Consider the following 21,644-nt stretch of genomic DNA (forward strand, 5'->3'; position numbering starts at 1 on the left):
GAACTCGTGTTCTTTATCAGAATAGTTCTGAGTAGGGAGTAAAGTGAGTAAGCTCTGACCTGGCTCCTTCCACAAACCAAAAGGCTAGATGGAGCTTACCACTCAAATAATATATAATCTAATAAATTTTACACAAAGCTTTTAGGAACATCAGTAAATTAACCCACATGTTCTGTCTCAATGAGCCATAGCAGAAAGAGCAAACTGGGCATTATTTACTAAACATGGCAATTTACTAAATCTCCCCATCTATATTGGTATTTTAAGGAACCATGTAAGAGAAATCACATGGGAATTTACCAAGATTCAGAGAACTACTTTGGGCTTGTAGAGAGAGAAATATGGAGTAACTGTAGGTTTATTGAAATAAATTGAAAAGGAACCATTCTTGAAGAAAATTGAAATAATAACAGTAAGATTAGATATATGAGTAGCTTTGATTTAAAATCAGTGCAAAGAACACAACTAAGCTGAATGTTTTCTGTGTACCTCAATTTAGTTCCGTTAACAAGATGTTTTTGACTTGAAGTGTTTTTAGTAAATATCTATGAAAATCCTTTTTGACACCTCTAAGCTTTCATTTGTAAACTGTTCCTTCAAGGCAAACGTGCTAGTGATATGATATTCCCTATGTCTAAGCATGCTTTATGGATGTTGATGCCGATGTGTTTCATTAAATTTAGGTACATGGTATATTGCAAGGGAGGAGACTTTTATGGCAGCTTATATAGATAAAACATTTTAAAAATTGACATGGACTGTAAAACTTAAATACATAATGATTTGATTTTGGATGATTATTAGGGCCCATTGGAAAGAGAAGGAATATTTTACCCATTCTTTTAGCTTAAGAAGGCCATGCCATGGACCGAAAGGGAGATAGATAGATAGACCATAACGGGGGGAAATAGGATGTCCATTTGTACTTATTTGTACTTTTTTGTTAATAAACTATTGTTTTGGAATTAATGACTTAATTTGTGATATCATGTTCTAGAAGTACTTGCAACCTGAGTCTGATGAGCAGTCTATTAAAACTTGTATTCATAATGTGTATAATTTCCTGGTAAGGCTTTTAATCCTGATAATTTATGTAGAAAGATGACAAATAAAGAATAAGTTATAATTATTATAGTTTTTTTGTGTGGTGAAGAAAAGATACTGTGACTTTCTTATGTAATGGGGATTTTTATAGAGTTTTTAGGAAGATATTTCATTTCTGGGAAATTAAGTGTTTGAATAATTTGTAGTTCATAGCAACTACTGAAGAGAGAAATTGTAAAATGGAAAATATAAAGTAATTTTGTGATAAAATCTGCATGAAAATTGTTCTTAGGAGTGGAGAATCCTTATTTTCAGTGTATAAAAAATGATAAACGATAACTCTTCTTTTGAATGCACTTATTTCTATTCCACTTTTGTTGAAATAATATTTGGATAGATTTTTATTTACTTTCTCCATGAAATATTTATTTACCTTTTACATTTATGCCTTATGGACTTTGTATTCCTTTTTTTGTGTAGATTCTTGAAGTACAATGTTTATTGTTTTATTTTTTTAATGCAATATATATGCTTGCCAAGGTGGAATTTCAGGTTATTGAGTTAATGAGTAGAGAATCTCTGAGAGAAATTTCAAGGACTATAGACTTATCTCCCCCTCCCACCAAAACAAAAGCAACAAAATGGCTTTTTCTTTGTTTCAGGATAAAAATGTGAAATGTTCAGTTAGTCTGCGTTTTAAGTTGAAAATGGGAATGTAATTCAATAAATACAGGAAATAACATATATCCCATTACCCTATTATGGCCAGTTAAGGAAATGGAGAATGAAGAAGAGAAAACCAGAGCAAAGAGGTAGAGATGATGAGAGGTATACACAGCAGTAAAGGAGAAAGATACAGGCCTTCTCTCTTCATAGAATTATGTCTGTCTCTCCCTCTCGTTGCTTCTAAAGGCCTGCTGTATTTCATTTCTTGATACTTCTCTCTGGGCCAGACAAAATTCAGCCGAAGACTGAATATGACCTGTAGGTCAAGAGATTTCCCACTCCTGCTTCGGAGCAGTGTTGGTCTATTCCCATTAAAAGAAACCAACTGTCTAACAATCTGTGGAACCTAATAAGCACTCAATAAATATTTGTTGAAAAATAGAGAAATGAAAATGCAGAAATCATACACAGAGTGACATTTCCATTAATATACCTGGATCTTTCTGTATCTTTTTATGCAAAGTTGGTGTCCTAATTCCTAACTTTGCATCCTTTATCACCCTGTGATGTACTTACAAATTTCCTGATTTCCTGTTGGGTCCTGTCATAGAGTGAAAGAAGGTAGAAAGAGTTCTGCAGGTGAGAGTGGAAAACGTTAACGTTGGCTATGACACAAAGAGGCAGAAGAAGCCCAAGAAAAGATGAAGGACCACTGAACTTGACCACATGTGGTCTAGCCATAATAAACTTAGAATAATTCAAGGATTTTGGTTAGGGAAAGCAAGGGCAGGGGCAGGAATTGAGAGCTCAGTGGAAGAAGGGTCCAGAGTCCATTAGCAGTAACTGCACTGACAATGCCAGGTAAAAATTGGCTATTCTCTTTGCCCAGGGAAAGTCCAGTTTCTAAGGATGGCCTTTACTACATATTAATGCTGCCTACGAAGTGTAAGTTCAGTTAATGAGATAGTAAAAAAGAAAGAAGATACCTAACAAGTAATTTCAAGTCCTGGCATCCCCAGCCAAAGCCCCAGTCAGTGGTTAAGTCAAACAGAGGCAGCAGTGGCAAACAATCCTGGGACTGTGAAGCCAATTCTTTTATAACAAAGAATTGCTCTTATGGAGACCATCGCTTGATTAGTACCTATTGATCATCAGTTAGGTTGGAAATTTAAAAGGGTTGTCTCTCTCTTACTCTCTTCAAGGAACTCTAGTAGAATTTATCAGAAATAGAAAGTGTAAATTGAGGAAAATTAGTAGTAGTCAGTATAAATTAAAATGGAAGGAAATTAATAAATTTAACAAGAGGTTGTTTTTATTTTTGATAAAAATAAAACACATTACAAATGTTAAAATGTAGTACTTATTGTAGCCTTTGCTCCTTTGAGGTATCTGACTAATGGAGCCTTTCAGAAAGCTTTTCTCTTGGATTTCAAGTGCTTATATTTTAGCTGGAGATCTCTTTTTAAGGAACTAGAATGTAAGCTCCATGAGGGCAGGAATTGTTTATGTTTGTTCATCACTGTATTCCTTGTATCTTCAATACTACCAGGTGCATAGATGGCACTTAATAAATATTTGAAGAATGAATGAATGAAAAAAATGAATGAATGGACAAACAAATGCATGAATGAACCGTATTGCAAAATTGCATTATTAAGTACCCTTAATTGAGTTATATATGGGCCTCCCTACATTGAGAACTTTCGTAGCTTTACTAGCAATTCTGTGGTATGTGAAGAGAGGAAATTTAAAATAGGGGAAATCTACCTCTGATCATATAGGCAAGAGGGTTCATTATATTTAGCGTAGAGAAAATACAGGAAATTCCCACTTTTCAAGAGGCAGACAATCCCGAGGGCATGTCTTCTACTCACTTTGATATAGATCAAAGAGAACATGTTTTATGGTATGTTACTTGTTTAATTTTGAGTTAATTTTTACCATTATTTCTTAGTGTTTTTCCTTTCTAAATGTATGATTTAAAAAAATGTGTATCATTCACAAGTTTGAATCTGGACCAATTTTTTTTTCCTAGGGATAATAGTATGGTTGGTTTATAGATATTAGCCTGAGCCTCAGGAATCAACCTATTCTGTAAAGTGATATACACCTGTATAAAATATTATCTTCCCAATTAATGAATGTCAGATTTTTAAGGCCAGTAATTTAATTCAATTCTACATAGATTGATCAAACTACCTGCAATATGTGAGCATTGTCCAGTGGGTGGAGGGAGTGGGGAAAGCAGTTAGGGGAGGTAAAGAGCAATAAGATACAGCCTTAAAACTCAGCATTTATAACAAAACTTCAGTAAGTCAGAGAAAAGTAAGGAATGGCTGATAAGAATTTGCTAGGGATTCAAAGAATTACTTGGAATCAACTAAAATGAACAAGGTGATATTAGTGGAGCTATCCTTGTATCAATTTGGAAATTAATAGTTTAATGTTTCATTTTCTAAAGGCTTTTTATATTTTCAAGAATTGAGGGGCCGTTCTGGCGACATAGTGGTTGGGTTCACATGCTTCACTCTGGTGGCCCAGGGTTCGCAGGTTCGGATCCTGAGCACGGACTTACACACCACTCGTCAAGCCATGCTGTGGCAGCATCCCACATACAAAATGGAGGCAGATTGGCACAGATGTTAGCTCAGGAACAATCTTCCTCAAGCAAAAAAAAAAAAGAGGAAGATTGGCAGCAGATGTTAGCTCGGGGCCAAGCTTCCTCATTAAAAAAAAAAAAAAAATTGAAAACATGAAATCTTAAGTTTTTGTTCCTTGTGGGGGAAAAAAAATCATCCAATCGCAGTGGTTTTACATGACATATATGAAGAACGTAGCTGAGAGTGGGATGTTTTTTCTTTTTAATTGAACAATTTTTTTGAGAAATATAGGCACAGAAAAATAAAAGAAAAGGAAAACAAAGAAGAAGGAGAAGTTGTCTTCTACCCTCTTTCCTAGCAAAGGAATTTGTAACTGCAGGGTCATTGTTAAGATGAGATAGAATGTATTTAAAATATTTAGCATGGTGCCTGTAGGTGCTCCGTAAATGGAAGTATATATTAGAATATGTTAAGTGACTTCATTGGAAGATTAAAAATAAATATAGATTTTACATGCATTGGGAGAAAAGCTGAACAATGTTGGGGTGTAAATTAAAAAGGTTTGCAATGCAGACAGTGATTTTATGCTGTAAATTTCCAGAATTGTTAGTTATTCATTCTGGTAAAAGTAAATTTATACTTCAGAAGCATAGGCTTTTTCTTTAGTTTTCTTATTAATGACAAGATGTCTTCTTACTGTTATAATTGTGTTTTAAAATACTGGTTTTCAGACTTTTTGTTGATGTAGCATGCCCTCTGAAGCACCAAATATAATTTTGTTTTTCTTGGAGTTAAATAGAATATAAATCAATAATTGGTTAAAATCATAGGTAATAGATGTTTTGAGAAAAGTAAGGAGGCGAAATTCTATCTAACTTTGGTCTTCTAAGTGTTACCGTCCTTGGTTGCCATAGACGTCATTTCTCCAAAGGGACATCCTTCCTATGAAACCATATCCCAAATATATATGTTCAAATTTGGACAAATGTAAATTCTTATTTTTAAAGTTATAAGACTTTAAAGTACCTTTGTAAATTTAGGTCAGTTTTTAAAAATATCTTTTTGCTATCTCAAAATCTTGCTAAACATTTCACTTTGAACATTTTCATCATTTGTTGTAGCTTGCTTTTATTGCTAGCTGATCTTCTGGGTAACAGTATAAGTATACCATGAATTTATGTTTTTAAATATTTTGCAAAAGTTCAGTAATTCTAAATGGTCATTTAAAAGGCACAGTGTCAAAATTCTGTATTTGTCTCTGTCATGATATGAGGCAGAGGAATTATTTCTAAGCCTTAGCCTACGTACCGAAACAAACGTCTTGAACATTGTGAAGGTTTTCGATGGTACCACAAAAGTAGCACCCTTCAGGATTTGGCTCTGCTACTGAATGGCAACAAATTCATTTGGAATTCAGAATTCCTTGACTTAATCTGTGGTCAAAGTGTTAGTTATCGTCTTAAAGCTAATCTACCAAAGAATTTTAAATGAACTCTGCAACATTCATTCATGATGGTAAGTATTCAAGAGTTAACCATGGCAGGACCAGGTTTTGCCACTTGCCCACAGTATTGAGACCCTTGGCTTCAGCAAACTGAAAGAAGCAAACCTGGGAGCGATAATGCCATATACACAATAGAGGTATTTATATAATCAAGTAAGGAATTGTTGTTTCAGAGTTTCATTAAATGGAGACATGAAATTGAGTGTTACACTATTAGTTGTGGTATTACAGTTACATAAACCATTGCATTACAATTCATTTTCTTTTTTTTAAAGTATGAAGTATACACTGGTTATTTTGTTAGTTGTTTATGCTCTATTTCATACAGATGTCTTATAAACCAAGAAATGGGCTAAAATATAATCTTTATTTAGATCTGTAGAGCTAAAATTAGTGACTTAAGTTGGATTTTCAAGAATGTTCTATCCGGGAATGAATGAAATGTTTGGAATGATAGAATATTTGTGAAGTATTAGACCTTGAGAAAATTGAGTTTGTGTTCGAGGACCATTGCTACACTCGTCTGTGATTAAAATGCTAGCACGAGAGTCAGAAAACTACACCCTTTGGCTATTTATTACCTGTATAATAATTCTTTACCCTATGAGCTAAGAATGGTTTTTGCATTTTTAAATGGGGAAAAAAAAAAAAAGTAAAAAAATGTTTCCTGACGTGAAAAGTAAGTTCAAATTTGTGTCCATGAAGGTTTTTTCTTTATTTTTTCAGCTGTATTGAGATATAATAGACAAAATGCCCATAAAGTTTTATTGGAATACAGCCATGTTCATTTGTTTATGTGTTGCCTATGGTTGTTCTGCACAATAATGGTAGCTGGAATAGTTGGCGACAGAATTATATGACCCACAAAGCCTAAACTGTTTACCGTCTAGCCCTTTAGAGAAAAGTTTTCCCGCCCTGTGCTAATTCTGCATAGCCAAATAGAAATGATCATAAGCCAGTTTGGCGAAAAACTCTTCTTCTCATTTGCTTCTTTGTACTGGACTGTAGAAAGAAATAGGGCACTATCAAAGCCAGGGCAGGGAGAGGTCAGTTGTCTGACTTTCTGAAAGAGGCATTATCAAGTGACATTGTCATTGTTACTGGATACATTCCTACATGCTGATTCCCTTATTTGAATGATTTTGGCCTGTGTTGGACCCCAGACAAATTGGATGATAACTATGGCTTTTGGTTATGGTAGGAAATGTTACTAGATTCTGTGTATTGGTTAGCAAAGTTGCATGAATAAAATTCTTTACCATGCCAAAGAGAAAAATTAAGATTAGTTCACTTATTAAGGAAATATCTATTCAGCCTTTGCTACATACAAAGCATTGTGTTAGATGGTAGGGGAATATGCAAAAATCATATAATTCAGGCACTTAACATCAAGAGATAATCTGTTTTGGAAACTGAATTTAACATAACTAGTAGCATTTATTGAGCACTTAACCATGTGCTCGGCACTGTGCTAAGCATTAGTACATTGTCTCCCTAAAACCTCATTCAACCCTGTGAGATAGCTGTTGCAGGTCAGGAAACAAGCAATTTGACCAAAGCCACCCAGCTAGTGAGTGAGAGCACCTACGTCATATCCCAGTGTCTCTGACTCCAAAGTGTATGCTGTTAACCATTACATTGCTTTACTCATGTAGAATTAAATACCATTACTAGAGCCAAATTATGATATAGAATGGCAAGAGATTTCACAGGACAATGTGTGATAGTCTGAAATGATTGCAAAAGAGAACTATGAATTGAGAGAACGTAATAGTTTGTATTAGCTGGTTGCAAAGCATCAGATTCAGAAAACATGTCTTTTCGTTCACATAGTTTTTGGTACAAATTGGGTCATGAGATGCTTTAATTACATCAGTTTATTCATCTGGCATTTGTGATATACCTCCTGTGTGCCCAGGGACGAAGCAGAAAACTGGTGTGTACCTTGTGGGAGCTTACAATTTATTGTAGTTAAGAAGATGAGACAGTAATTTGCTAGGTAATAATTCTAGGGCCTCGTGTGTATAAAAAGTCTTATCTACATTGAAATCCAGTTTTGCCGTGATAGATACACCCGGATATGATTAAGTTGTGATTGTAATTGAAATAGCCTATTATGAATGAGTCTGGAAAAGTCCATCTCCTATAAAGTTTAGTTGGAAGAATTCTCACTTTCTTCCAAAATGTTAAAATCAGTTATTTCAGAAGTTTTGACCCACAGAATAAGGGATCTCTGTATCTGTGTCTCTTTTACATCAGTTGAAAATGTTTTTCTAAGGGCACCGTCTAGATGTGATTCCATTGTGAGCTAGTATTCTAGAAAGGAAGCATCCAGAGTTAATGATGTCATAGAGGTACTATCTCCGTGTTTTATTTTGTAGACGGCTTCCTTATGGAGTAGATTTAAACTTGAGGTAACATTTTGAAATCCTGAGGCCTTCTTTTAATAGTTATTCCCTTGTCAGGCTATAATGTTTGTAACTAGAATATAATCTGTAAAAGCAGTACGTGGCATACAGTAGGTGCTATGCTTGTATTTATTGAGTAAATTGTGTGTGTCTGGACATTAAAATTCAGCCAGCTAACCTGTAGGATAATTAAGACTGTTGCATGCATGACTATGTATTTATAAAGGGGCAGGGGCTGAGCAGGACCACTGTGTTGCAGGGAAAGCACATCGTTCAGATCCCTGGGATGGAAAACAGTAAGAGATAGAGGGGATGGTTCTAGTTCTGTTGTTTGAATAGTCCTTTATAATGGTTCTGTTTATGTGTTAAAATAAAAGAGTCTAATTCAGTGGCTGTTTAGGTTCTATTCTGCCATTGAGCTAATGATTGAACTTTAAAAATTGAACTCTTATATAGAGAAATATTTTTTTATAGAGGAAGGGTTATTCTATTTTTAGACATTATAAGTATTTCTGACACAGTGTGTTTATGTTTTTGGTTTTAGGAGAAGGAGAAGTTGGGCCAAGAGAGAGCTCCCACTTTTTACCAAAGCGTAGAAAAGTTTAGGACTTTGAGTATTTCTTTTAAACATTTAATGTAAGTGGAAGTTTCCCATTTATTAAGATTGAAAGGTCCTGAGGTAGAAATTGCAAAATAAAGAGGCTTAAAAGCAAGAATGAAATATAGAAGGTTAAGAATGGGCCCACAATAAGAAGGCCTCCTCTTTGTGCTCCGCTCCTAAAGTGAAGTGATACTGCTCCCAGGCTCAGTCAGGCCCAGGAGAGACTAGATGTTAATTTAGTTCAGTGCCTTCAAGAGAAAGGACCAAAAAGAGGCCTCAACTCTAAAGAAGTTTTGCCTTTTGGTTCTCTGGTTGAGAGGAGATGCCCTGTTTTCCCCTACCCTCTGCCTCCCAGGATGGTGAAGCTAGAGAAATTTGGTATGACTGTGTAAGTGGATAACAATGAAAGAGTGAGAGAAGGGAAGAAATATTTTGTAAAGTGTTTACTGAGACTCCAGAAAATAATATGTTGATCATGATCTATTCTAAGAGAAACTGTATCTTTCAGGAAAAAAGAGCCTTTGGTAAAAACTACCCTGTATTTAAAAAATAAATAAGGGAAATGTCAGAAAGTCTTATATTGGAGCAGTGGGCAAATATTACATAGAAATAGGCTGTGGTTGGGAAAGTCTGCAGTTCTCATTCAGAACAGATGGAGCTTGTGGCCTGAGAACAGTAGAATATTAGTTCCATTTGATTAGTATCTGCTGGAGCTAGATCCTGATTCTAGAACGGAGATCAGATCATTCATCAGGGAACTGAATTGAAAAGTCAGCAGAACTTACTCTTTTGGTTTCTTCACAGTTTTTTCTTGGCTTATCTTTTATTCATTGGCTTGCATCCCCTCTAGCCTTTGGCATTTGTAACCCCAACCCAGGCTGAGTCATTGATTTGTCATTTTCTCTCTTGCAGCCCCTGCGAATTGCATCTTTTTTTTCCTTGTCAGTTCAGTTTATTAAGGATGACCTCTCTTGCCTCTTATACTGATCTTTATTGATCTAGGATGTCAGTGTATAGTCTGTAGTTCCCACAGCACTAACTTTTGAAAACTTTTGAAAGTTCTTCTCTTCTTTCCCAGTTTCCAAAGTCAGATCTCATTTAGTTATTAAAGCTAAACTAAAAACTCATCCTTACGGCACAGTGAGTGAAAAGGACCTCACTATGGAAGCAGCTATTTTAAGCAGTGAAACCCCAGGTCTGCCCAAGTTTACCTAGAAAACCAGGACCGGTGACTTAGTCTTTCTGAACTTCAGAGACTTCCCTGATCACCTAAAGAAGTTAGTTGAGTTTACTTCTAAGACCCCTTCAGATTTTGACATTATTCAACCAAATTAAGTCATAAATTTGTTTAATTCTTTCAGGTAGTTATATCTGCCACCATTAATGACATGAAGAAGAATACAGTAAGAGAATTGGTTTCTCAATTAAACCTGTTTAGGAACAAGCCCTGCAGCTGTCCTTGCTTGGTTCATGGAAGGCCATGTGCTGTTGAGGTTTTTTTGTTTTGCTTTGTTTTAATAAAGGGGAAATGGCATAAGGATGTACTCAGGAATTATAAATATTAGGTGCTCAAGAATTTCCATGATGTGCATGGTCTCATGTCCTTTAGTTAAGTATTCTGTGGCAAAATCAGTATGTCACTTCCTGAAACCTAGGAAAAGTTTGGTTTTCCATTTTTAAGAATGATCCCTTGCCAGGGCCTACTGATTCTATTTAGTCCACTGGAGAAGCTGGTTGTACTTGCTTGTCTCACTCTGGTGTCTGCCATATTCACTCATAACCTGCCTCCTTCCTCCCCAGCCTCTACCCCATTTCTAAAACCAGTCTCTTGACTGCACTGACCTCAGACCTTGTGTTCATAGGACTCATCTCCTTAAAAAAAAGATAAGTTAGATAAGAGGCTAGACCTTAAATAAGTAGCCCCTAGTGGGGAAGGCTCAAGTGTGTGCCCTGGGACTCATCTACATTGACACTTATGAGACTAAAGCATTGCCACCCACATCCCGCAGGTTGTCTCAATTGTAGATCCTTTTTCCTTGCCAGACCTACTCTTTCTTTCCTGACCTTCTTGTGCTGCACCCTGCTTGGCTGCTTAGTCCCTGCTGCTTTAACTAGACTTTCTGGATTTGATACCTTATCCACTTAGATCTTAGATGGCTGCCTCTTCTGACATCTAATTCCAAGTGTTCACTCTTTTTGGCCAGTTTTGTCTCATTATCCTCTATTAGAACTCCTGGGAACCTTTCACAAAAGCCCATTTGGAATTAAATTATATTTTCCTGTCCATTATGCACATTAGCATACATAATTTGTTAACAGAATGCCCATTTTGCCATTCAACTCCCTTGACTCCGTGCCCACCCACTTTGAATTGTCTGAGAAGTTTGGTGACACCACTAAGAATCTACCTAGTGCCATTTTCCACATGCTCTGCTTGACCTGGTTTGATCACTGTTCAAAATCCAAGCTGAAATTTCTAGTACCTAAAAAAATGCTTCATCTTGGATCATGCTGGAAGAATAGTTGGGTCTTGTTTTTTTGAAGACCATATGTCTTCCGCTTCTTCCAGACTCTTCCAGTTCTTCATATGCTCTGAGGCAAAGGTGATGCATGACTTGACCACAACTGAGTTATGGGTCCACTAGACCTCATGGAGGGCTGAGGAATTGACTTATAAGCCAAGGCCATCTTCTTCTTGTTAACATTACCATGTGTGTAATGAACTTCTGCCCTAGGATTATCTGGGTTTTGCATTTTCTCCATGACCCTCTAGCTGACTGCCCCTTTCTCCCACAGGCCATCTTCTGTCTCAGTGACAGGGGCCTCAGATCCTGCTCCAGTGCATCCTCATCTACTCTTGCAAGAGCTGCAATGCCAGAGACAAAAAGCTTAGCAAAAGCATGTAGTCATGAAGACTAAAGACACCAGCAGAGAGGTGCACGTCACCTGGTGCAATGACCTAAAACTGGGTCAGTTTGGGATGCAGCATTTTTTATGTGATTTAATTCTTTAGTTAAATTTACAGCCCACATCTCTAGAAGAGCAGAGAAAGAGATGGTCTCCTCCACTCTGAGGGTTCAGTCCACCACTAATACTCCTGGCTGGGCACAGTGTCTGTGTAACAGTGGGCACTGTCTCTCTCTTTCTGTCTCTTTTTTTTAAGCTGATCCAACAAGCTGTACCACAGGCATATTTGCTGAGCTATGGCTAAGGAATCCCAACAAGAACCCTGAGGCAGAACAACTTACAGCTCAATTGGCATTGCTCTTATGTTCAGGAAAGACCTAAGGTCCTTTGCAGGGGGTAGGACTCAGCACCCTCCATCACTATCAAGGCTTTATAGTACAGTACTGGGGTCGTTGAAAGGCGCCATGGAGAATGTTTTCTTGCTCTTGGCTTTCCAACTCCAGATCTTTATCTGGTGCTCTGTTAGATCTTCACGTGAATCAAAGGACTGTGGCAGCAGCCACTGCCAGTTCCATCCCTGCTGACCTGAAAATTTTTTCTCTGTATTCAATTCCAAACTTTTCTCTGTCTTGTAATCACATTTCTATCCTCATTTTGGTCAATGTATTCACTATAATGCTTCCTTTATCCCTGCTCAGATGGTCTCAATGCCCTCAAGTCTACAAAACCCTGTTAGATCCCTTTTGGGTTGAAATCCTAGGTTCATATTCTGATTTTCCATTATATTCTCCTTCTTGCTTGTAGACTGATATCTTGGTGGAGAAGGTAGACCAGACACTCAAGTACAGTTGTGTGTCGCTTAACAACAGGGGAGTGTTCTGAGAAATGTGTCTTTAGGCGATTTTGTCATTGTGCGAACATCATAGAGTATACTTACACAAACCTAGATAGTATTGCCTGCTACACACGCGGGCCATACGGTACTAATCTTCTGAGATCACTGTTGTATACACTAGTTCATCGTTGACCAGAACGTTGTTATGTATGCATAACTGTAGTGTGCTTTCTGCAACTCTAGCAGGGTTACTGAAGTCCCTCCATAACTAGGTCAATTAAAATTCCAGGCCTCCTACTGCAGACATTTTGATAGACTGTGACCTAAGAAGGGTCACCTTGTGCCTGAGGGGAAGATGCCTCCAGGTAGTCCTACTGCTTTATATGCTAACTCAGGGGAAAGGTTTACCAGCCACTTATAGCTGTACTCTATCCCCAAAGTGTCAGCCACCACACCCCCAGAAAACTTAGAAGAAAGCACAAAGGTACCCTCCAATGTTACAGTGATTGGCCACTAACGTAGTTCTCCACTGTCCTCTTGCCTGAGCCTGAATATTCTTTGGTAAGGACATTAATGGCTATTTCCCAACCAATATTAAAACTCCCATGCTTGAGAATGGATGTTTTTTCTACTTATCATTTGTAGGTGCTTATTTCAGTCTCTCCCTTAAGTCCCATGGCCTTTGTCGTTCCTGAAGTGCTCTTGCTGACAGAGAATCAAGTGCCGTAGAATCATAGCACTCATTAAACAGTTAATTTCACTTGCTTATTCAAAACTGTAAATTTGGTGGGAGCAAGGGCTCTCTCCCCCACCACTGTAGCTTCAAGTTTTAAAACCTTGCCTAGCACTCAGTGGGTGCTCAGATATTTGCTTAATAAGTAAATGTGGGCATGTAAATAGGAGCTGTACCCTATTTGCCCTTCCTTGCCTTCTCCCTGATTTTGGCCCCCTATCTAACTAGCCCTGCACTGTCTCCAGTCTCTTCTAACTTACCTCCCATCCCATGTTGCTTTTGAACAACATGATAGTTTTGCCCGAACAGACTAACACAATTTTTATTTACCTGTTGATTGCAAAGGATTGGAGGTAAAATAATAATTGCAATATTCCCCCATTTTACTGAAGGCCCAAGGAGGTCAAGTAAGTTGCTCAAGATTGTAGAGCAAATCTGAATGCCTACATGATTGCTATACCTGTCCTCTCTCTTGGCAGATTTACATCTTTGGTTGAATGTGACCAGTAAACATTGTCCAGAAACCTCTTTCAAGTCTTGCCTTTGTCCAGGTTTCCTCAGCACCTGAAGCCAGTGCTAATAGTATTTCTCAATTCTTGGAGAGTAATTATGTTTCCCCATCCCCGCCACCACCACTTTATTCTCTGATAATGTAATTACACTCAATACAGACAACTGTTTCTCCCAAGTTGTCATTCTCATTCCTAAGTAAATGTCACTTCTAATTCCTAGGTAATAATTTCCCAAGCCACTAGAGAGGAGCTTTCAGGCTTCAGCATCTAACCATCTGGTGCCTGAGACTTTTGCCCCAGGTTTTAGTTTCTTTCCCATGCTGAAGGTCCTAATTTGGCCTTCTCTGTTTCAAGAACATTGACTAGTGCTTAATTGAAGTCAGCTGTCAGCCAACCAGTCTTTGACAGTTGATGTAGCACAGAGGATAGATAACTTGGAAAACACATCACTGTTACCCCAAGGAAATAGTAATAAGGTCCTAACTAGTTTATTGGAGTGAGCATGGTGATGGAATTGGATATAAGGTGTAGTGCAAAGTCACTTGATTGGGTATTCAGGAAGAGATGGAGTCAAAGTTAGCAAAAATTTAGTGCTCGGGTGACTGGGAAGATGATAACACCATTAGCAGAGAGAGAGAAACAGACATAGGGAAAGAGCAGGTTTGGGGAGGGCAGATAAACTCAGTATGGGACATACTGAGTTAGAAGTTCTACCAAGCATCCAGATTGTGTTTAGTAGGCAGTTGGAAATGTGGAGCAAGAGGTCAGAAAAGAACTGTAGGACAGAATTTTAGATTAGGCAACTACCCATATGAAGCTGATTTTGAAGTGACACATTGTCGTATATATAGAGTGAGAGATTAACAGAGCCTTGCGACACATGTCCATTTAAGAAAGAGAAGAGGTGAGAGGACTATAGTTTAAAGAGGTTAAAGTTGGGGCATTTATATCTTTTAAATAGGAGTGGAAGTGGGAGGTGGAGCAGGCTGAAGAAAAGGATCCAGTGGGATGGGCAAAATAAAGATAGAAGCAAGAGATGTGGGAGGTACTTTCTGGATCAAGGTGGCTGTGAGCCTGAAGAACCCAACTTCAGTGTAACAAGAGTGAAGAAAATGAAAACCAGGGAGACATTTTAATAAGAAGAGAAAAGTTGAGGCAATTTGTATCCCAGAAAGAAACCATGTTTCTGCAAAAAATAAGGTGGGCACAGAGGGACTGAGGACATGAGGGAAGTAGAAAGAATTTGAAGTAGGAAGTAAACATCCCAGGGAATATGGGCATCTCGTGAAGGTGAGTGCAAGGCTGGTGGAGCAGCAGAGAGGGTCCCACTGAAGTGGGCGGCATGCACTGAAAGACCAGGCAGCCAGGTGTGATGATTTTTCTACTGTAGTCGCAGCAGTTTGGGATCTGAAGCAGGAATGAGTGGTGGGAGGACAGTGGAAAAAGAGAATCTGTCTTCTAAGTGGAGTGTCTGAGCAGGGCATCCAGGTCAGGGAGAAAGGCAGATGAGGGTCAAAAGGAGTAGGCAGGCAGGGAGAAAGGGAGGAATTTGGGGGCTCGAAGTGATGATGGGAACAAAGGGTAGCTGGTGTAAAGGTAGGGTGAGATTATGTTTGGCTAGGGTGAGGGTAGATCAGTATGTAAGTTTCACCACCACTTTGGAGCCTACAAACACTATTGTTATGGTTCCTACCCTATAGCTAAAGTGTGGTTCTCTGTTCTCAGTAGTTGATATTCTTCTGCCCATCACTGTTAATTTCAACTCTATTTTCTTCTCTTCCCATTTGGATTGAACATCCTGAGATTTCCCACTCCCTCCTGTTCTCAGGTCAGCCTTCTAACACCCTTCATTTTAGTCTAGGTCAGTGATCCTCAACCTTGGCTGCACATTGGACTCTACCTCAGGAGCTTTTAAAGAAAATACAGATGCCTGGGCCCCACCCCAGAAAATCTGATTAATTGGCCTGGGGTTTTTTTAAAGCTCCACAGATGATTTTCCCAAAGGAATAATGACTCCTAATGTGTTGTCCATAGAGGGAACTACCTGATGAGCAAGGACTGCCCCTATAACCAGGGCTGTAATACAAGCATGGCTCAGCATAAGGACTCTGGAGTCAGGCGCTTGGGTTCCAGTCTCAGCTCTGTGATCCCAAGCAAGATCTGTATTATCAAGAATCCTCAGTTTCCTAATATGCCGGTGGGAGTAATCATAGTAATGCCCACAAAAGGGTTAAATCAGATAATGTAATGTACTTATCAGCACAACGCCTCGCACATAGACATACTCAACAAGTATTAATTGTTTTTGTTAATATTTGTGTTGTGGTGCATTAGCATTTTTTCTAATGTACTGTTTTTCCATAGGACCACATAAATTAAACTTAATTTCTTCCACACACTATTTTGTATCTATACGTTGCTTAATGAAGTAAAATTGTAGGCTATCTAGTTTTTAAATTTTAATAAAGTTTCATGATTGACATATAGAAGGACTTGATGCTACAGGGAAAGGTGGCGAGCGTTACTTTTCTAAATATTTAACTTAGTTCTAATTTGCTTGTAGCCACAGGGTAGCTCTGTCAGAACCCCACAGAGTTCATTTCATAAGGGCTGAGTGTGGGCCATGATTTTTCTAGAATCTCATCATGGCAGGAACCTGCCCATTGGTAGTTCAGTTATCTCTTTTTCTCAAGACTCTTTATGCAACACCTCTCCAATACTTATGCCATGTAATTATTGTTTTAAATATTTTTAAAACAAACATAAGCTGTCCCTTAAGCCTGTCATTCAGCCTGACAGGTCCTTAGCGGGGTGGCCCTACCTTTCTGATGAGCTGCTTGCCCTGCCTGCCGCAAAATGATTGTTCCAGAGATAAAAACTCTTGCTAAAAACATTAGACTTTTAAAGGACGTTAGCATACTTGCATTTACGAGCAGTGAAGTTTGTCATCTTCATGTTGTTATTTATGCAGCATTAACCTTTTTCTCCAGATCATTGAGACTGAAAATATGATGGACCGAATTGTGACTGGCTTGTCTGAGTCTAGTGTCAAGGTGCGGTTAGCTGCCGTCAGGTATGAGCTTTAAATGGTCTGAATACAAAATCCTTTGCCGTGTGTTTAACCTGTTCCTTTCTGGACCTTCACCGAGTAAGCGCAGAATCCAAATGTTACTCCAGAGTGTGCTCAGGTGAATTCCGTGTATAACCTTATTTAACAGAGAAGCTAGCCTGAAAAGTCCATGAAATGTTCTGAAGTAGTTGAATTAACAGTGTCTGTAGATATACTTGAATTGTATATTAGTAATTGTGAAATGACAAGCAGTGTATTTGAAAAGTAAAAGTTGTGGCTTCTTGCGAAGCTAATTTTGATTATTCTTTGTAGATGTTTGCACAGTTTATCTAGATCTGTGCAGCAGCTTCGAACCAGTTTCCAGGATCATGCTGTGTGGAAACCTTTAATGAAGGTAAGAAGAAAGGGTCAGCAAGTAACACCCATTCCCACAGAGCCTTTAGTGAGCTGAGGGAGCTGACAGCACTCTGGTCTAGGAGTCTGTCTGATTTTTGTGTGGAGTGTGTTGAACAGTTATCTCCTCAAATCTGGTGTTAGAATCATCCTTAGATCTGTAGAATACGTTTCTGAGGTCAGCATCTCATTTGTGACAGGGAAGTACATGCCTGGTTTTCTTTTCTTAAATAAAACTTTAGTTACTCTTCTGATCTTCCTGTGTGTTTAGTATTATACTTTAGACTTATGTCCAGAGTTATCTTTGTAATTGTTAGTTTTAAGAAGGAAAGGAGGGGCCAGCCCCGTGGCCAAGTGGTTAATAAGTTCGCGTACTCTGCTTCAGTGGCCCGGGGTTTCGCTGGTTCGAATCCTGGGCACGGACCTAGCACCAGTCATCAGGCCATGCTGGGGCAGCGTCCCATAGCACAACCAGAGGCACTCACAACTAGAATATTCGACTGTGTACTGGGGGACTTTGGGGAGAAGAAGAAGGGAAAAAAAGAAGATTGGCAACAGATGTTAGCTCAGGTGCCAATCTTCAAAAATTGAAAACAAATTAAAAAAAGAAGGAAAGGAATCAGCCACTTACAGATATAGCCTCTTCTTAGTCTTTTGTCAATCCCTGGATATTTTTTAACACAACTGTTACCTCCTGCTTCTCTACTCCAAAATAACTTCTTTGATCTTAGTTCTTCCCTTGAGGGCCAAAAAAAAAAAGTGGTTCAGGTCAAATAAATCTGAATTGAGGCTGAGAATACGCATCAGCTTGCTGCTAATAATAGCATCCCTAATATGTTACAGAACCACAGGTCAACTTGGTCTCTGGTTCTTTTTTTTGAGTGACCATACACCTTGCATTTAATCAGCAGAATTTTTTTGTTTATGTTTTTGGTTTTTTAGTACCTAGTGTGAGAGCCTCCAGGCACAATAAATCTGCCGAAAGTTTTTGCTACAGTGCTCTTGTCCTCAGCTTAAAGCTCGAGGTTACAGTAGAGCCGTCAATGTGGAAGAAACAGGGGGAGCTTCAGGCAGGGAGAATATGGAGTAGGCTTCGAAGGCAGGAGGATTTTCCAGGGATAGGAGCAGTATGGACAGAAACATTCCGGGGTGTGGGCAGCGTGAGGTGCCTTCGGGACTGTAAGGGTGGATGGGGTAGGAGCGCCAGGTTGTGGAGTTGGACCAGTGCTCTCTTCACTTAAGAGATTTTACTCTTGTCACTCTTTCTTGTTCTTAGATTGCACCTTTTTCATAGCATGTTACTCTTGATTTATTGATTTGGTCCATTCAAGATTTTTTTAAAGTGCTCCCCTGTTCCCCAAAATAACTTCCAAATATTTCCTCTGGAGCCATTTCTCTGATTGCTCAGCTCAGTACCTCTTTATCATATGAATCAGAAATGGAACAGCATCTGGTTTCTAACTGGTTCTACCTGGGAAAAGACTTGGTGAGCAATTTAGAATTTTGTGCACTTGGGTACATGTGGGTATAATTACTATGAAACTACTACTTTGTTGCACATTTAAAGTATAGTTTTAAAAGCTTGGAAGTAAGCAATGATTTATTTCAGATACTTTTAGGTTCCTCTTAGTTCAAAGACTGTTTGCATGTCTGTTGATTTTTCCTCTTTTGCTCTTCCATGTTTTTAACTGTTGGTTAGCAAACCACAGAAGAGTAGCCATTTGATTTTAGTTAAAGATTTTATTTGTGGTTATTTTTTGTTCTTATTTTGGTGAAATTCTATGTGGTCAGTGTTAGGTGCCAGTTTCTGAATTTCACGTTATATCTTACACTGCGCTGAGTAAATGCTTTTAAGAATTTCATAGAATCTCTTCTGTTTTTGTTTATAATTGTTATGTAATTTGAAAACAAAACTTGATAAGAGCACATTAATCTCTATAAAACAATAAATAATATTTTAGAAAATGAATCATATCAAACAAAGCAACTTTTTAAAGCCTTGGTAGGCACTTATTTATTTCAACCAATAGTATAGTAGTATACTACTACTTGCTACTCCAAGTAGGATAATTTTGGAAAATGATTATTTCTCCTATTTCACAAACATTCATTGAGCCCATTTTGTGCAACGCCATTTGGTTGAAACAGGCCGGGATAAATTAGACCATAGATATATAGATTATTCCTTCAAGAAGCTTAAATTTGTTAAGAGAAAAGGAGATTGGCATTTCTGCACATAGAATTTGAATAATACAGAGAGTAATAAGCATCCTGAGAGAGGTCAGAAACAGTGGCAGTGGGTGCTTGGAGGAGGATAGAGTGACTTCTGACTGGAAGGGCCCCAAGGAGTCTTCTGGAATGGGACAGCCGTAAAGCATGAGTAGAGGGGACACCTGAGAGATATAGGAAGGGCAAGGCAAGGGGAGGGTGAAGAGGGTCTTAGGGGGGTTGTAGCAGACAGAGAGATCAGCGTGCAGAGTGTATGAGATTTGATCTTTATCAGCTAGCTAATAACTCAACAGGAGAGTTAAAACGTAGTATCTTAGAAGAACTGCGTCTATTTTGTAATTCTTGCTTATTCTTAACTTGGGAACTTCAGACTTGATTTAGCTGAAGAAAGCAGATAATATATTTAACTCTCTAAATTTTTTTGTGATTATCTATTTCCAATTTGTGTAACTAGAGCCCCTTAGGACTCTTTTTGGGATCATGAGCTTGATGCTGATCTGATCCCAAATGCAGAGGATTTAGTTGAAGTGGTTATTGCATGTAAGTGGTAATATTTGTGAAGTCTTCTCTCTTACAATCTAGAAAGAACAGGCTCTGATAATAGCTAATGGCAACTAACATTTGTCATCATGCTGTCTTCTGAGCTCAGCAGGAGTCCATGGCTTTTGGTTTACTGTATACCTACTATGTGTGTGATTATAGCAATAAATTGACCATAATAAATAAGTAAATTTTAAAAACTTTACTGATATAGTCATTACTATGTGCCAGTTACTGTTCTACAATCTTTTTATACATCCTCACAACAACCCTATGAAGCAGGTACTATTATTATCTCCATTTTTTCAGCCCAGGAATTCATATACCTATCTAGTGGTTCAGCTGAAATTTGCACTCAGGCAGCCTGTGTTCTTAACTACCATGCTATACTGCTTCTCTTATTATTGTGCCACATTTCATCGTAGATAGTCCTGTCCAGCAAGTGTTGTTTTCCTTAATTCCTCAATTCACAGGCTCAGAGAAGTAAAGACATGTGCTCAAGAGCACGCGTCTAGAAGTGAAGGAGAGAGGGTTGGAACCAGCACTGGGCGATTCCAGTCCTGAGAAACAGTGCCCCACATTACCCTGCCTGTGCAGTAGCTTGATCCATCCATGCTTCTGGTCAAACACTCCTTCTAGAGACACCTCAGAAAGCCTCACACCCTACGGCAATGTTGTGGTTTCACAATTGGCCTGATTTGATGGAGTAGAATGAGCTAACTTGCCCCAGGTGGTCTTCACGCTTTTCACATAGAGCACCCCTCCCTGACTTGTGTCTCTGCTTTTCTATGCAGCAACCCTCATCCTGGCAGCAGGGCTATAGTTTCTCTAGCAAGAGACGTCAGGGCCTTAGTTGGTCATAGTTACAGCACTAGATAAAAGTTGACACGGTATCAGGTGGATCTTTCTTAATCGTCTCTCCAATATGAGAAATCAGGTTGAAAGATAAATTGTTTTTGTCCTCATTTATTCTTATGATCTCACCTCCATGTTTCCAAACCATTAAAAGTGTCCCTTTTTTCAATTCCATAGGTTTTACAAAATGCACCAGATGAAATACTAGTGGTAGCATCTTCCATGCTATGTAATCTTCTTCTTGAATTTTCTCCAAGCAAAGAGGTTAGTATTGATTTTCTCTTCCTAGACTTTGCCTAGTCTACCAAGAGCTTAGCCAAATAATTTTCACAGTAGTTGACACTGAAATTTGGGGATTGGGTTTAAAAACTACTTCTGAATTGTTTGAAGGGGTAGACAAAATAAAGGATTTTTAAATATGGTTATCTTTTCCTGTTATCCCTTTTATTCTGCCTGGCATGTTCCAATCATTTAATAGATCACAGCTTACAGTACTCTAAATTGCCTGCAACTGCAAATCTAGGAAATAATTACACAGGAAATAGACTATTTTCAAACTATGTTTACTAAAGAATAAATTGAGACTCAGTTTTGTAAACCAGGATTATGAGTCATTTCAAGGAGACAACAGCTGGCATTGGAAAATAATCTTTTTAATATTTAGTGTTAATGGTAGTTGTTTGGGGAAGGATTAAATGTGGAGATAGTTTGGGCTGGCCCAATGGCATCGCAGTTAAGTTCGTGTGC

At 38.3% G+C, this 21,644-nt stretch overlaps 1 protein-coding gene across 12 annotated transcripts in view; it reads left to right on the top strand.

The window, feature by feature from the left end:
- ARMC8 (armadillo repeat containing 8) overlaps window positions 1–21,644 on the top strand; it is a 94,243-nt gene that overhangs the window by 50,750 nt on the left and 21,849 nt on the right. For 9 of the 12 annotated variants that reach the window (XM_070493382.1, XM_070493386.1, XM_070493384.1 and 6 more), the window contains 3 exons: window positions 16,801–16,883; window positions 17,193–17,274; window positions 21,075–21,161. In XM_070493382.1, coding sequence (XP_070349483.1) covers window positions 16,801–16,883; window positions 17,193–17,274; window positions 21,075–21,161 — 252 coding nt within the window. The remainder of the gene's footprint in view (window positions 1–16,800; window positions 16,884–17,192; window positions 17,275–21,074; window positions 21,162–21,644) is intronic. The other 3 variants (XM_070493389.1, XM_070493385.1, XM_070493388.1) reach the window with 1 other exon arrangement.

Source organism: Equus asinus, chromosome 21 (assembly GCF_041296235.1).
Source record: "Equus asinus isolate D_3611 breed Donkey chromosome 21, EquAss-T2T_v2, whole genome shotgun sequence".
Lineage (NCBI taxonomy): Eukaryota > Metazoa > Chordata > Mammalia > Perissodactyla > Equidae > Equus > Equus asinus.